The sequence below is a fragment of the Colletotrichum phormii genome, assembly GCF_030913505.1.
Source record: "Colletotrichum phormii strain CBS 102054 chromosome Unknown BDP81scaffold_10, whole genome shotgun sequence".
In the NCBI taxonomy this organism is placed as follows: Eukaryota; Fungi; Ascomycota; class Sordariomycetes; order Glomerellales; family Glomerellaceae; genus Colletotrichum; species Colletotrichum phormii.
Genome location: NW_026851452.1, coordinates 962389 through 978010, shown reverse-complemented (window position 1 = coordinate 978010; position 15622 = coordinate 962389). Strand labels below are relative to the sequence as shown.

The following is a 15622-nucleotide window of genomic DNA, read 5'->3' as shown; positions in this document are numbered from 1 at the left end:
AAACTGCAACGGCAAAACTACACACATATCGAAGAGTGATTTTCTATGAGGCTCACATCACTTGCTACGTATTCTATTGGGACTGCGATTTGGGGTTTCGGAGAGTCACATATCCATGCATTGTTGGCGGCGTTCCCAACCGTTTTTCATCAAAAGGACAAAAGATTGCTCTTTTGTTCGGCTACTCAACTCACGACAAGGCGGCATGAATGATTTCTTTTTCTTTTCAAAATTCACTTCCAACACTTTGTCAAACCCTCTGCTTCTTGGCTTCACTGAGAGTGAAGCAACATATCGATATGGAATGAGGTATCCTAACGGTCTGCTGGTGTTCTACGCATAAAACACGATCCTATCGTCTACTGGAAAGGGAGAGGAAAGAGGATTGGTGGTCTTGGTTTGACCCTGGCTTGTTTGGAGTAAAGGCCCAAGGTCCATTGACTTTGTCGATGGGCGAAACCGGTCTGGTTTGATTGATATGTCTCGAGCTGGACAGCTGGCCTCGTTTCTTCTTGGCTTGCGCGCGAGACCTAGTATAGCTTCGCTTCTTTTGTTGAAACAGGGAGATGTCGGATTACATTTGTGAGAAGATCTGGAGCCAAGAGGGAGGGGATGAGGCCGAACAGTGCGCCACATTTGCGCGCATCTCGAGAAAGGGGTTGGGGGGAATGGGGAAAAACTTGTTTGTTGTTCGTCTTTGAAGGACACTCCTTCGTGTAGCTACGGATGGAGTGAAAGGACCACCTAGGTAGTTCCGCCAATGCGAATAGGACAGGCCAAGCATCGCCTGCAGGTTTTCTCCAGCTTATTTCCTTTGGACATGTGTGCACACATGGTTGTGCTTCCGTTTCCTACAGAGTTGTTTAAGAGCTCATTCGCAAAGCCTGCCTACACACAGAAAAAGGCACAGAAGACGCAGTTGAAAGTATTGTTTGCTCATGACATGGCCACTTCTGGGCCGTTTATTAGTTCCTCTTGCATTGAGGGTGTATATGTATGTATATACGATGGATAAAAAAACTTGAAAACTTTTTTTTTTCAACATGAAGGTCTCATATCCCTAAAACACCACCGCCCCCATCATAACCATCATCGCCTTTGTACCAGCGCACCTTTTCATGCCTTGACACTCACCTTGCCAGCCTTCTCCTGGTCCAGGAACCACTGTACGCCCCTCTTGATGCCGTCGTCGAGGCCGACAATGGGCCGGTATCCGAGCAGGCGCTTGGCCTTGCTGATGTTGTAGTAGCGCGTCATGCAGCTGTAAATGCAGCGCTGGCGGTTGAAGATGGGCGGCTTGCCAATGATGGCGAAGAAGATTTCGGAGCAGAAGCCCAGGGCGATGCCGAACTCGCGGGAAATCTTCCAGGCGTGGTCGGTGCCCTTGTCGGAGCCGGCGGCGCGCCAGATGGCGCGGGCAAAGTCCCAAAAGTAAATGGGGCTGTCGTTTGTGACGAGGAAGGCCTCGCCATCGACCTTTTCGTGGTCGAGGGGTGTGATGGAGGAGGCGGCGGTGGCGAGAAGGAGGCGAGCGGCGAGGAGGTGGGCGTGGGCGACGTTGCCGACGTAGGTGAAGTCGAAGAGGTTGTCGTTGTTGCCGAGCTGGACGCCCGTCTTGCCCTCGCGGTAGATCTTGACCATTTGGTGCGTCACCATGGTGTCGCCCTCGCCGAAGATGCCTGCGGGGCGGATGGCGGATGTGAGGAGGGGGTAGGGGTCTTGGCGGTTTGCTTCGAGGACCAGTTCTTCTGCGGCGGCCTGTGAAGGATCACATGTCAGTCATTGGAGCCGCAACGAGACTTTAGGAAGAAGCAGAGGAGATTGGATATTCGCGCTGGAAGAGCAATGGAGGAGGCTGGCGCGCGCGCACCTTGGTCTCGGAGTAGTACTCCGTCTGCAGTTCACCGCGGATGACGGGCCACCTCTCATCGGCATTGATGAGGTCGGTGGCATTGTCGCTAATGATACTCGCGGACGATGTGTAGACGAGAGCCTTTACGGAGGCGGCCTGGCAGGCGGCGATGATGGAAGCGGTGCCGTCGACGTTGACCTTGCGGAAGAGGTCCTTTGCGATGGCGCTATCGCCCTGAGGCGCGGGGGAGGCGGTGTGGACGACGACGTCGGGCTTGACGTTCTCGAAGAGGGACTTGATCTTGTCGGTGTCGGTGATATCTGCCTCGTGGTAGTTGGCCTTGGGGTTGCGGTTGTTGGCGCAGCGAAGGTCTACCACGTCAACGGATGCGACGGCCCAGCGGTCGCCGGCCAGGAGCTGGTTGACGACGTGGTGGCCGAGGAAGCCGTTGCCGCCGACGACGAGGACTTTGCCCAGGTTGGGGGGCGTTGTGGGCTTCGCAGACATGTTTGCGGCGCTGCTGGTTTTTGGGTGGGAAAGAGAGAGGGTGGTAGTCGGGATGTTATCGCGGGCTGAGGTGGAGGAGTTGCAGGAGGCTCTGGGAAAGGAGAATTAATTGGTGTGGTCTGTTGTCTCTGGTCCCCTGAACTGAGGATTTCTGGGGTAATGGCACAGCACCAGATAGGCCAAGCTTCAGATTGTCTGATCCAATCCCGAAGTACGATGGATAGCTCCAGTACCGAGTACAGACCAACAAGGCAAAGCTATTGCTGAGTCGGCGGTACAGCTACTCTTGAGCTCTCCAGCACGCTAATTGCATTTAGGCTACAGGCCAGAATACCTACCTCGCAGAACACTCTCTGGCGCTGTTGTGGTGGGGCCGGTGAGGTGTGTGTGTCTGCTTCCGCATTCACCACGACATGAAGTGCAGGGGGGTATGCAACAAGGTGCCCCACCTTGAAGAGCACTGACTTCGAGGCGTGCGGGCGCGTTTCCCCAGACTTCACCTTCACTTTGAGCCTGACATGACTTATTCTTAGGCAAAGAGCTCTTGACTACATCCCTTCATTCTCCTCTACTCTTATCTTTGGAAAAGGGAATCGTCTCTTGTCACCTCATTTTTGGACCTTACAAAGGCACCTTCTATTATTATGCATCTTGGCGTTTGCTCCTGGAGATGACTGCTCTCTTCATTGTCGCAGCGAGGTTATTATGGAGGCACACGATAACGTTGAGATCTTAGTGCACGTCACAGCGCCGTGCAGAAATATCGATGATGTGCGCTACCGGGCCCTTGCACAGGCTTATCTCGATTTTGCTCCAGCAAGCCAGATCAATATTTTAAGCAAACCTGAAGCAGAGGATGAAGATGTCGAAGCTATTCCCAGCTCAGAGGCTGAGCCAGCAGCGTTGCCTGCTTGGTCAGATGCGCCAAACCTCAATAGCGAAACAACTCAACTGGCAACCTCATCACCACCGTATATACCACCACCGCCGCCGCCACCTCTATACCCCACAACTTTTGGATCATTCGAATCACAGCAGCTGTCCTTTAGGAGTGTCTTGGACAATAGGAATTCCCCGGGCCTCGGTCGACCACTTGACTATAGAGACATACCACCTTCGTCTCAACCTGTGGCCGATTCACAGCCGACGCAGGCTAGTTGGGTAGCTCCTCCCAGTGTCATTGGCGATTCTCAACCGTCATATGATATCAGTCTCGCTGAGTTCTCATCTCCAAGTCGACTCTTTGAACATTTGGCGGGACAGTTCGATAGTCAACTCGACGAGGACTCTCAGCAAGTATCCCCAGTGGCAAGCCAACAGCAGGCTCCGGCAGTATCCGAGACGGGGACACAAGCCATAGAGGAAGACTCGAATGGGGATGAAGACGATGGTCAGGTCGTTCTCGTAACGTCTAGTAACTCTCTGGCAGTCAAGAGCAATACGACTCCAGTTTCGGCGGCCTCTTCCATACCCGCAGAGGCTATAATTCTGAATACGCCGTTCCCCGTCCTGAAGCGACCGCCTCTAGCCAGCTCTCCCTTCGAGCAGATGATACAGGACACGCCTTGTCAACCGTCTCGGAAGAGAGCAGCACCGTCGTTGCCAAATCGAGCCGGCTCCGAGCCCCCACTCCCATCGAAACGGCACAAACGGTCAGCGCCCATCTCAGAATCGAGGTCGGTCATCACGAGGAGCTCCTCAGATGTAGGCCCGGGTCCTAGCGAACTCTTCCGGCCTCTACGGCCTCCTAATGAGAGGCACTTGAGCTACCTCTCGCGTCTCGAAATCCACCCCGTCGGTCCCCCAGTTGGCACCAGTGAATTGACGCCAGATGATCTCCTGACGCCCAAGCTGAAGGAGCTAGCCCGCCAACTCAAAATTTCGAAGCGCTTCGCCCCGGTAGAACAGACGAGGGAACTACGTCCCTTTGAGCGAGGTCACTGGCAGCTCGACTGGACGGGCTGGCGACCGAGCCTGCGCGAGCGAGCCTGGCACTTTCTGACGGATTACATCCTCGAAGGCTTCGCCGGATGGGGCGTCTGGTGCAAACGCGCAGAGGACTGGTCCTGGATACGCGTGTACTGCTGGGGCCATATCGTGGGCCACATCTATCTGGCCCTGTACCTGGCGAGTGAGCGGGCGCTGAAGAAGGATGCGGCGAGGTGGCTGGACGGGGCGGGCGAGGTTATCGTCATCACCAATGGCCACGAGAACTCCGAGTCTGGGGAGAGCGTGGAGGGTGATCCCGATGATGGACTGTAGTAGATTAGGAGAAAGGCATGGCGGGCAGCTTTTATTTTTGGCTTTTCTTGTTTTCCTTGGCTAAGCGAGGCGTTTGCATAAGGCAAGGGGTTCTGCATGGCGGTATTGCTTGACAAGTTTGGATACGGCGCAAACAACCTGGTTAGCATAGAAACAAACAGTAGGGGGGGCTCCTGCAAAATATGATATAGGGAGCAAATTGAACATTTCGTTCTGGTCGCGAAACCTCTCTCTGACATTTGGTATCTGAAATACAGCTATGGAACATCGACCCGATCCCTCCAGCAATTCCTACTCTGTACAGAATAAGGAAAACCAGTAAGCAAACCCATCTCTTCCTGACTTCCTCCTCCTCGTACACGTTTCATCGCTCTGCTGAACTCGCTCAGGCACATCCTACTTTTTGACACTCGACGCCGCGGGGGAATTCATTTTCTCAAGGGGGGAAAAAGAAAGGGACTATTGTTCAGGCTTGTGGCATGAACTGAGTGAATCTCCTTACTCGGGGGAAGGGCTACGCTTGGCAACATGGCCCAAGATCTCCAGCGACTCGCGCTCCCACCGGTCAGAGTCCGCCTTGGCAAGCTCCTCGTACGCAACCTTCTCGGGCGGGGAGAGCTGCTTCCACTCGCTGCTAACGGCTGTCAGGGCCTCCCTCGCCTTCCCTTCGCCAAAGGAGTAGTCGCCGCTGGCAAAACGCGCCTTGACAAAGAGCGCGTAGGCGTTGTGAGGCCTCTTGGGGATACGTTCGTCGCGGATGGTGCGCGGGTTTTGCTTGCCGCTGATGTTGCGGAGCCTCGCGCGGGCGCGGTTGGCCTCGACCACAGCCGTCGGCTGAAGCGTCTCAACCCACGACTTGTAGGCCGCGTTGTTGGTCAGCTTGTTCGCTTCGACAGTCTCTTCGAGACGCTATCATGCCAGATTTGTCAGTATCTTGGGTAACCATCAAGGACGTGAGGAGCTTCTGTCGTAGCTCCACCGGGGGTGAGCAGGACAGAGAGTCGGTCCTTACCTGGGCGTCATATGAGGACAGATTCTTGAAAGACTCGGCAAAGCCCTTGATCCGGTCGCTCAGGGGCAAGTCTGAGTTCGGCTCCGCAGCAAACTGTTGCGTACTGTACACTAGCCATGCGTTCGTCGGGAGCTTCTTCGGCTCCTCCAGCAGTGCCGCCTTCTTCCACTCCCGCACCTTGAGCTTCTGCTGCTGCTCGGGTGTGAGCACCTTCTTAACCCGCTTCTTGGGCGCAGCCTTCTTCACGGCAACCTTCTTCTTCGCCTTGGGCTTCTTAGCGGCGGGCTTCTTGGCCTTGGTGGCGGACTCCGTTTTGGCGGCCGTGGTCTTCTTTGCCTTGGTCGTGGTTGTCGGCGCCTTGGTGGCGGGCATGCGCGCCCATTGCGAGGTCGAGAAGCCGCGGCAAGACGCTGCGCGCGCGACGGCGAGCTGGGTTCGCGGGACTGCCAATGGGGCGGTGCGGAGGAGCAGGCGCTGGGCGGCGGCGCGGCCGATTGCTGTCAACATGTTGTGAACTTTTGAGTGGGCTGAGCCGGCGGTGATTTCGGTGAGCCGGGAGATGTTTTGGTGGTGGTGGTGTTTGCGATAGGGCAATCCGGAAGGGACAGGATAGAGCGAATCGAGTGCGAGCGGTATTGAGGTCAGGATCAGGCCAATCGTGGGAGTCGGGGGTGTCGGGGGGTGTGTTTTCGACACCACAATTGCCGTCCGTGGTGTTGACGGAATGACGAGGGACTGTGAGCAATGCGACTGAACTTGGTCGACCTCCTTGTTTGTTTGACCATCCACCCCTGAAGCTCCAATGTACCGGATACCCGAAACTCGCGGTTAAATGCTGCAAAACAGAGTATCGAGTACTTCACTTCCAATCACCCACCACAGCAGCTCCAAGCTGACCATTTTTGGCAAGCCCACCCCAAACTTGCGGCCCCGTTTGTCAGGCATCAGAGCCTTGACGCAGTAGCTCTAGCGGCGAAGGGAACAGTAGCAGCAGCAACTGGCCTGTCAGTCAGCCAGCCAGCCGGCCTGCAGAGGCACCCACGGGACGCGAAGCTCACCCCGGACAAGCTTCAATCAACTTCACATACCAAACCATCTCCAAACCCACCCACGAACTCGCAACAACGACGAAGCCAATCCTCCTTCCGACCCCCTTTCCCATCATTTCGACCGTCAGATCACACAGTAATCAGCAATCATGGATCACAGACCGCAAGCTTGGGGCCGTGTATGCAATCCCTAGTCCCCTCCCCCTCCCCTCCTTCCCGGTAACCTCAGCCTCGCATCGTGGACTAACAAGCCGGAACCCCTCCTCCTAGCCTAGAGACGATGTCTACGGAGCCTACGATGGCTCGTACATGAACACCAACGGCCCCAACCAAGCGACACAGGCCCCCATTGTCACGGGTACATCAGTCATCGCCATCAAGTTCAGCGAAGGTGTCGTCATCGCCGCCGACAACTTGGGTACGTCTTTGTCTTCGCTCGCCCTCCAATGCCGTCCTGTGCTATCACCATACTTTTCGAACCACAAAAGCTAATAAATCGTCTCTCATAGCATCCTACGGCTCCCTCGCCCGTTTCACCGATGTCAAACGTCTCCGCACTTTCGCCAACTCCACCGTCGTGGGCTTCGGCGGCGACGTCTCCGACATGCAATACCTCGACCGCCACCTCTCAGGCCTCGACATTGAGGAGTCCTACGACCTGGCCAACGATGCCCCCGCCCGGCTCAACGCCGCGAACCTCCACAAGTACCTCTCCAAGCTCCTCTACAAGCGCCGCTCCGACTTCGACCCCCTCTGGAACCACCTTCTCGTCGCCGGCCTCGACGACAACAACAAGCCCTTCCTCGCCGCCGCCGATCTGCTCGGCACCACCTTCACCTCTCCCTCCCTGGCAACGGGTTTCGGCTCAGCCCTCGCCCAACCCATCATGCGTCGCTACGCCCCCGACGAGGAGACCGCCGCCAAGCTCTCCAAGGAGCAGGCCGTCGACGTGATCAAGGAGTGTATGAAGGTTCTCTTCTACCGTGACGCTCGCAGCTCGGATTCCTACTCGATTGCTGTAGTGACCAAGGATGGTGTCGACTTGAAGGAGAGTGAGAAGCTTGAGAAGCAAAGCTGGAAGTTTGCGGAACGGATTCGCGGCTACGGCACGCAGGTCAACTAAAGGGGGGGATACAAGGATTTATGGGAATTAGAGAGACAAGCAGTGCCACAGAGGGTGGAAATGAAATGACAATGACTGGTTATTCGGCATAACCTCTGGCGATCCCTTGGGTGGGAATACTCATGAGACTCAGGTAGTAGAAGAGAAGCACAAGCCCTCAACCCAGGGCTTATCGGCATCACGATGAGATCAGGCGTGTGCGAGCAAGCATGTGTAACACCAAATGAAATAGACAATATTGTTCTCATTGCTTCAGGTTGCCTGGCTACGGCATTTAACCTCAAAAAAGATACGCTCCTTTATCTTGACCGGCCCAAATCTACCATGCTGGACCATTCCCTCATTTTCACAGTACCCAGTAATACATCAGAGGGCTCCAAAGTTGCCATCGCCTTTTTGTAGCCCGCTGTGACATCAAAAGCATCAAGGGCTTATCCTCCCTTTTGGCAACCCAACTCCAGTTGGGCGAATCACCCGACAATAAACCAAACTTCACCCAGGCTTTATGAGCAGTTTACTCGACAGTGACAGACTTGGCCAGGTTACGAGGGAAATCAACGTTGAGTCCCTCCATAACAGCCAGCCAGTAGGCGATCAACTGCAGGGGAACGACATTGAGGATACCCTGGAGGGCGTCGACCGTCTTGGGGATCTCAATCTTCTCGGCCTCGCTGGTCTTGAACTCCTCGTCACCAGGGTTGCAGATGACAATGGGCTTTCCGCTGCGAGCAATGACTATTCAATTTGTTAGCAAATGGTAAATATTGATAGTGGCTAATCTTCCTAGACTTACCTTGCTGGTAGGCGTTGAGCGACTTCGTGAAGAGGTTGTCACGAGTAAGAATCATGATGATGGGCAGATTCTCATCAACGAGAGCAAGAACACCGTGCTTCAGCTCACCAGACATGACGGCCTCGCAGTGAAGGTAGGAGATTTCCTTGATCTTCAGAGCACCCTCAAGGGCGGTAGAGAACTGGGCACCACGACCGAGCAACAGAAGGGACTTCTGGTTCTGGAAGGTCTTGGAGCAGAGCTCCTTGATAGACTGGTCTTGGGTGAGGATATCCTTGATCTGCTCAGGAATCTTGGCGAGACCCTCCATGATCTCCTCGCGGCGCTTCTGCTTGGATGCACGGTCCTCACTAAGGGAGAGTGCGAACATGACCATGGCAATGAACTGGGAGGTGTAGGCCTTGGTGGAGGCAACACCAATTTCGGGACCGGCGTTGACGTGAACACCGCAGTGGGTGAGCAGAGAGATGGAGGAACCGACGACGTTGACAATACCGACGGTCAGGGCACCGCGCTCCAAGCAGTAGCGGAGAGCCATGAGAGAGTCGGCAGTCTCACCAGACTGGGAGACGAAGACGCAAGTGTCGTCACGGAAGACGGGCGCCTGTCTGTCGAGGAAGTCGGATGCCAGCTCAACCGCGATGGGGATCTCGGCCAGCTCTTCAAACACACCACGAACGGCCATGCATGAGTGGTAACTAGTACCGCACGCAATGAAGATGATTCTGCGGCAGCGGCGGATGGTAGAAATGTAAGAGCGGAGACCACCAAGGGTGACGGTCTTGTTGGCAGCATCGAGACGACCTCTCATGGTGTTGACGACGGACTCGGGCTGCTCGAAAATCTCCTTCTGCATGAAGTGATCGAACTTGCCCTTCATGATCTCTTGAAGCTCAAGCTCCAGGGTCTGGATGGTGCGCACATTGGAGCTGCCGTCCGCCTTCTTAAGACGGTGAATGTTCAGCGAACCCTCGTGAATGTGGGCAATATCGTCATCCTCAAGGTACATGACCTTCTTGGTGTGCTCGACGATGGCAGAGGGGTCAGAGGAGAGGAAGAACTCGGTGGGCATGGGCATGCCGTCGTCGGTCATGAAGGCGCGCGACTGCGAGCGGTGCAGCAGCGACTTGTCGGGGGCACCCAGCAGAGTGTTGGGGTTCAAGAAGTTGTCCTGCTGCTTCTTGAGGGCAACGTTCTGGGAGGCAGCCTCGGCGGAGAGGGCGCCCTCCTCGGAGTACTCGACATCGACGAAGTCGACCTTCATGCGCTTCTGAGTCTTGACACCGATGACAAGGGGAGAACCCTTGCGGGCAGCGATGACCTCATGAGGGTAGTGAACGGACTTGATCAAAAGTCCGTAGGCGCCCTCGAGCTCGTTGATGACAGCCTTGGCGAGGTCGGTGAAGCCAATATCGGGGTGCTGGTCGTACAGGTACTTGGCGAGCTTAGCAATACACTCGGTGTCGGTTTCGGTCTCGAACTTGAAGCCCTTGGCGCTCAAGAGGGTCTTGAGCTCCTTGTAGTTGGTGATGATACCATTGTGGACGACGGTGAACTCCCAGGTAGGATCAGATCTAGCAGGTGGGAAGGCTTGTTAGCTACTTGGTGTTTTTGGTAACAGGGAAACATTGAAGGGAAAGTTTGCTGTTGTTTTTGCGGGTGTGCAGACGTACCTGTGGGGATGGCAGTTCAGACGGGACGGGGGACCGTGGGTAGCCCAGCGAGTGTGGGCAATACCGGCGTGTGAATCGAAGTACTTGGTCTCGTCGACCTTGGACTCGGCGATAAGCTCCTTGAGCTTGGCGACCTTGCCAACCTCCTTGAAGGCGAAGACCTCGTTCTTCTTGTCACCGTCGACAGCAAGACCGGCCGAGTCGTATCCACGGTACTCGAGGCGGGAGAGACCTGTGGGAAGCAGTGGCCCGTTAGTAAAACAGCTCTCAAGATAAGGTGGAGCTAGGTGGCTCCAGTTGGAAGTATTCAGGAGGAGGCGGTGTACTCACCGTTCACCAGAGTGTCGAGGATGAACTTGCGGTCCTTCTCCACAAGGTAGTTGACGTAGCCGAAAATGCCACTATCGGGAGAGAAGTGCACGTCAGCTTACTGCTTACTATGATGCCAATTGCCTTTGTGGCTGTCGGTGCCCCGACCCCTTTTTCAGCTGGCAGAAGCTGGATGGAGGGGAAGGGGAGGATGCCGGCAAGTTTTTAGGAGAGCGGGGAGCGGAATTGGGGGGAGACATACCACATGTTGATTAAACGCAATCGAAGACCCTGACAAAAAACGTAAAAGACCAATTAACAGAAAGAGGCGGGGACTCGGTGGGTAGAGGCGGCGGCGATGGGTATCAAGAAGAGCGAGAGAGATGAATAGTTGGATCGAGAGAGAATGAGTAGAGCAAAGCAAGATGCAGGAGGCGGGAGCTGAGCAGCTTTATGTGCAGCTGGTTCAACTGGCTGGAGAGCAATGGGAGGGGAGTGTATTGTGTACGTGGAGAGAATACGCAGTAGCGCCTAGAGGCGTGGAGGGGGGCGGTGGGCGGGGTGTGGCAGGGGCGTGCTCGTATTGAGGATGACAGAGAGGGCGCGGCGCGGCACGGGTTGAGGGTGAGGTGAGGGCGAGGACGAAAGATGACGGGGGATGGGATTGGTAGGTGGGCAGGGCCAGGTACGTGGTATCCGTTCTTGTTATGGACGATGATGACTTGCTATTGCCCAGAGCAAGCCCAGGGGAGGAAACAAGGCTGTAGAGACAAGCGGGCAATGAGTTGCTGGAGCGTTGTTCTTGGTGTACTAACTGTTTACACGATGTTTGGTAGGCAATGCATCCATCACAGGATAGCAAGCCAGTGAGTATAATTCTCTTGATTCATCATTCATCAGCATGAGACGTCAATCTCTGAGAACAGTGAATGAGTTGAGATGCTTTGGAGGGCGGCTATGTTTGTTCATTGAGTTGTCTTGCCAGGCCTTGCCGGTGGGAGTTGACAGGAAAGCAGCATCTCATTGTCGTTTGCGTTTGCTAGATAGATCTCATGTCTAAGTCATTGATTTGAGTGCCTTGTGTTCAGAAGACTCATCGCTTGGTTTACAAATGATGGTGGGTGGTTCTTGAGTCACTGGCTTGAAGGAGGTGTCTAACACTTTCGCAGCTGGGATGGCATATGTCAGGACTCGGAGCAGACAGGCGCTAGGGCAACGGAATGGAGAATGAATCTAGATTTCGACGGAGCAGGAATACCTGCTCTGCGCAGAGTGCCAAATACCTATCCGCACCGGTATCCGTAGTTCCGTACTGTAAGTTCTTTGCAGTTCAATGTCTGGGGCGACCCGGTCAGAGTTGGGAAAGACAGACGTGCCCAGCCAGTGGAAGAGCCGCGAATGCAGCGAGTGAGGGGCAGGCAGGTTTCTGGAGGGCCCCCACCTCACCGGCAACAGCAAAGGAGCTGCAGTTCCTGGCACCACTTGCCTGCAGCAAAACACATCGCGATATTCCTTGGAACCTTGACTTGACCACACATCTCGAAGAACATTTCTAGCCCCATCCCGGCGAAATCCGTTGTGTGCCTGAGCAAACTGCAGACAAGGCAGAATACAGCCCGATGTCTGACATGTTGTCTGTGCTAGACCGTTGACTGGTCCGTCTTTTTTTTCTTTTCCATCCCACCTCACACAAATGGATACAGAGACAGAGTCGAGAATATCTGTATCCGTACGGTACCTGGACGCGGCGGCAGGCGCAGTGCAGGAATGCCACCCACCGCTTCCATCCCTCAACCTCCTCCAGGCTCCGTTGGCTCCTCCTCCTCCTCCTCCTCCTCCTCCTCAAGGTCCCCCCTCCTTTCGTGGACCGTGGCGCCATTCCCTGGCTGAGCCATTCGGCTGCTACACTAGCTCCAGCGATCGCCCTCGGTACGTACCGCAATAACATCGTGGGCTTTAGAAGAGACTTGCTTCTTCATTTCAACAGCTGTTACGGATACAGTACGACCAATGTTTGGTCGAATGGTTTATAACCGTACCTTAGCTAGCACTTACTTGCAAGTAAGGTACCAAATGCTGGATGACTAAGGTACCATACGGGTTCGCCTTTCTCCTCGCTTGAAGAATTCTACAGACAACCAGCCAGCACTTGAATGCGATTTGGCACCAATCTGGCTTCGATTCCGCCCTCGCCGCTTCCATTCCAGAACTAGCCGCTAGGAGGGCACGACTGTCTGCAAGCTGCATTTGCAACGCTAAAGCTTTCCGAAATGGTCAGCTTGTGATGAAACCCGCACCAAGCAGGCACCGAGTTAGGAAACCTGCTGCCACCAATTCATTCAACGCCTCACCCGCCTTGCCATCAACACACCTCTTTTTTTTTCTTTTTCACAGCCCGTACCTTTTTACTACCCAGGTAGGTAGGTATTATTGCATCTTTCCTATGAGTTGGCTACGGGAACTTGCCTTGACCCGAGCTCCCCCACTCGGACGCACACATGGCAGGTACGGTGTACCTATCCGAGCACGCGCCTTCTGGAGTGCTGATCCCATATGCCCCCCAACCCCATCCTCACACCCGTCACCAACACCAACACCAAGATCTGATCAAGTGTCCGTGCCGCCTTACCCCAACAACATCTTGTCATTAATCGGGAAACACAAAAGGCACAATTGTACCAAACGCATTAAAGCTACGCGTAATGTGGAAAGCAACACACTGGCAGTACACAAAAACCAAACATGACAACTCGTCAGTTGTCCAACGTCCGCGATACGGTCCGTCCACCCGATTTGTCGGTTCGATTCTTTCTTGGGTGTTGCATCAAAGACATCCCCTATCCTCGGGCATTGGGCATTGGTGTGGACGGCTACCCGCGTTCGTCATTCTCGGTCCTACCCTCCAACGCTTTTTCGAGGGTTCCATCACCGACATCATCGCTTTTTCGACCCCTTCTTTTCGTATTACCTGGCCCCGACGTGCCCCGGTCCCCAATCATCTGGGTGCGGACACCCCTTGGTTGTCAAGCGCTAGAAAGAATCCAGCGGGGATCGTCGGCAATGTGACACCAAGCGACAAGAATTCCCAAGCTCGGGTCCCCTGGTGTCCAACTCTTGCTGCTTGGCTCCGTTGCTGGTTGCACCCATGAAGCATGGAGGGGCCATACAGGCGAAGGAGTGGGGCTTAGGTACGAAGAGAAGGGAAAGAAAAAAACAGAGAAGAGAAGACAACGCGCTAAGAAAAGATACAGCCTCAATTGCCATCGTGAGAACGGGCCCCCCAAAAGGGGCGGCTCGTCATCCACTCCGTATAAGAGTCGCCAAAAATAACAACCCGCACCGAGGAGAGAACCCTGCTAGACCGGCTTCTCCTGCAAATCACCATCTGGCATCTTTTCAATGCCACCGCCCATCTCGCCTCCCCAGCTTGACCCAGATCTCGTTGAATCGGCCGCGAGTCCACCCAGCCGAGGCAAACGCTCCCTGAACCAAGCCAGGCAACGTTGAGCGCGCCTGTTTAGTATCATACAGCCGCTCGTTGCGCGCTACCCAGATCATTTGATATCGAGTTCGTGATACACACGGTACCTTATACCACGTTCCACGGTCCCTGGAATCAGCAAAAAGACCGAATGGAAAGCCGGTACGGCCCACACGGAGACGATGCATCGCACAACTGTACAAAGTACATTGCCATGGCTCCAGTAGGTACTGGTCAATCCTATGAACAACGACACTACCTACACCCATCAAGCCAGATCCAAACAAAGTCCGACACCTCATGCGTCGATGCGTTCATATCATTTGACGGCCGTCGGGGTACTCGAGACGCTGCCTGCAGAGCATGCCCCGGTTGCAGTCGCTCATCTCCAGTCTCACGGCAATCTTCCCATCGAAAACATGTGGCTGACCTTTGTCTCTATTCGTTGCCGTGCGAGATCACCCAGTAGAGGTGGTCTCAGCTAGAGACCCGCCATCCGCATGCAGCAGCTTCAACAGCCTCCTTTGCACGGCATGGCGGATTCGTCAAATCACAGATTCAGGACCAGACCTTCGATCCTCCCACGCTTACAATGTGCAACCTCATTCCCTACCCGTTGTCTCGTAAGACAAGATTGTAAGCATGTGCTTCCGTCGTCTGCCTGCAGTGTAAGCTGCTAGCGAAGGAACAGAAAGATCATGTAAGACTCGAGCAAAAAGCACGCTGTAGCTTCGCTTACACCAAACGATGTCGAGGACATCCCTAAATCCACCCCCTGAGCTATCTGTGGCTTGCACCACAAGGTGTACACCCCCCGTTCCTTTCCCCCAGCCCTACGCTTACTCCGGGTCTGCTGTAGACTCAAGGGCCCGTGTCGAACTCGACATTGCTCTAACACGGCATACTCGCCGTGCACCAAGATTGATAGGTAGGCATAGGATGGCGTTAACAGCGTCCTGCCAGCGGGTTAGTATACAAGTATGGACACGCTACTTGTTTGTTGGGCAATTCATTGAGATGCTGCTCTGGCACGTGGCGCCGGGTCATATCCCGTACCCAGCCCCCCCAGCTCAGTCGAGGCTGTGCATTATCAATAGCTTCAAAAATGGAGCCTCACAGCTACGGGCTACCCTAGGCTCGGATCCCCCAAAAATATCTACCAGGGAACATTTGAAGGGCGCAGAGATAAGGAAACTCACCATGGCCATGCATTCTTCATGATCAAAACGCCAAAGCTCTTCGTATTGCTCAAGTCGCGTGGGCATTGAACGCAGGCCGATCAGACGGGTTAATGTACATCCGCACAACGTCGTCGTCAATGATGGGCACATCTGTTGTGCATGCGCATGTTCATCTTTGGGATCCCGTAGCTGCTTCTATTCCACGCCATACGTCTCTATGATCCCGTTGCAAACAACCCCAAACCTGGACTCGGGTATTGTACACTGTTTAACACATTAAAAGACCCTCTCAACGACTGAGACCCGACGATGCTCGCTCCAGCCGCCCCTTTTGATGTCTTTCCTTTGCTCCTCCGCGCCTCATCCCGTGAAACATCATG

The 15622-nt window shown here is 54.7% G+C and overlaps 6 protein-coding genes across 6 annotated transcripts; 3 read left to right on the top strand and 3 right to left on the bottom strand.

Moving 5' to 3' along the window:
- Nucleotides 1-784: 784 nt before the first annotated feature.
- On the bottom strand, nucleotides 785-2471 carry BDP81DRAFT_348994 (3-beta hydroxysteroid dehydrogenase/isomerase). Its single transcript, XM_060586173.1, has 2 exons — nucleotides 1871-2471; nucleotides 785-1758 (listed from the first exon to the last, which is right to left on the bottom strand). The coding sequence occupies exons 1-2, from the start codon at nucleotides 2357-2359 to the stop codon at nucleotides 1117-1119; spliced, it is 1131 nt and encodes a 376-aa protein (XP_060445307.1). The 5' UTR covers nucleotides 2360-2471; the 3' UTR covers nucleotides 785-1116.
- A 593-nt stretch (nucleotides 2472-3064) lies between these two features.
- BDP81DRAFT_394359 (uncharacterized protein) lies at nucleotides 3065-4621 on the top strand (the record flags this gene model as incomplete). The annotated part of the gene is made up of 1 exon (XM_060587946.1): nucleotides 3065-4621. The coding sequence occupies one exon, from the start codon at nucleotides 3065-3067 to the stop codon at nucleotides 4619-4621; it is 1557 nt and encodes a 518-aa protein (XP_060445306.1).
- Nucleotides 4622-4870: 249 nt separating this feature from the next.
- Nucleotides 4871-6392, bottom strand: BDP81DRAFT_26888 (uncharacterized protein). The gene is made up of 2 exons (XM_060582916.1): nucleotides 5634-6392; nucleotides 4871-5530 (listed from the first exon to the last, which is right to left on the bottom strand). The coding sequence occupies exons 1-2, from the start codon at nucleotides 6138-6140 to the stop codon at nucleotides 5120-5122; spliced, it is 918 nt and encodes a 305-aa protein (XP_060445305.1). The 5' UTR covers nucleotides 6141-6392; the 3' UTR covers nucleotides 4871-5119.
- A 274-nt stretch (nucleotides 6393-6666) lies between these two features.
- BDP81DRAFT_428144 (proteasome A-type and B-type) lies at nucleotides 6667-8052 on the top strand. The gene is made up of 3 exons (XM_060590403.1): nucleotides 6667-6861; nucleotides 6953-7100; nucleotides 7192-8052. Exons 1-3 carry the CDS (start codon nucleotides 6832-6834, stop codon nucleotides 7803-7805), a joined length of 792 nt encoding a protein of 263 aa, XP_060445304.1. The 5' UTR covers nucleotides 6667-6831; the 3' UTR covers nucleotides 7806-8052.
- BDP81DRAFT_428142 (glucosamine-fructose-6-phosphate aminotransferase) lies at nucleotides 8030-11067 on the bottom strand. Its single transcript, XM_060590402.1, has 5 exons — nucleotides 10843-11067; nucleotides 10602-10672; nucleotides 10272-10503; nucleotides 8599-10172; nucleotides 8030-8540 (listed from the first exon to the last, which is right to left on the bottom strand). Exons 1-5 carry the CDS (start codon nucleotides 10845-10847, stop codon nucleotides 8320-8322), a joined length of 2103 nt encoding a protein of 700 aa, XP_060445303.1. The 5' UTR covers nucleotides 10848-11067; the 3' UTR covers nucleotides 8030-8319.
- Nucleotides 11068-14681: 3614 nt separating this feature from the next.
- Nucleotides 14682-15460, top strand: BDP81DRAFT_26813 (uncharacterized protein). Its single transcript, XM_060582907.1, has one exon. It carries the CDS (start codon nucleotides 14809-14811, stop codon nucleotides 15280-15282), a length of 474 nt encoding a protein of 157 aa, XP_060445302.1. The 5' UTR covers nucleotides 14682-14808; the 3' UTR covers nucleotides 15283-15460.
- The last annotated feature ends 162 nt before the right edge of the window (nucleotides 15461-15622 follow it).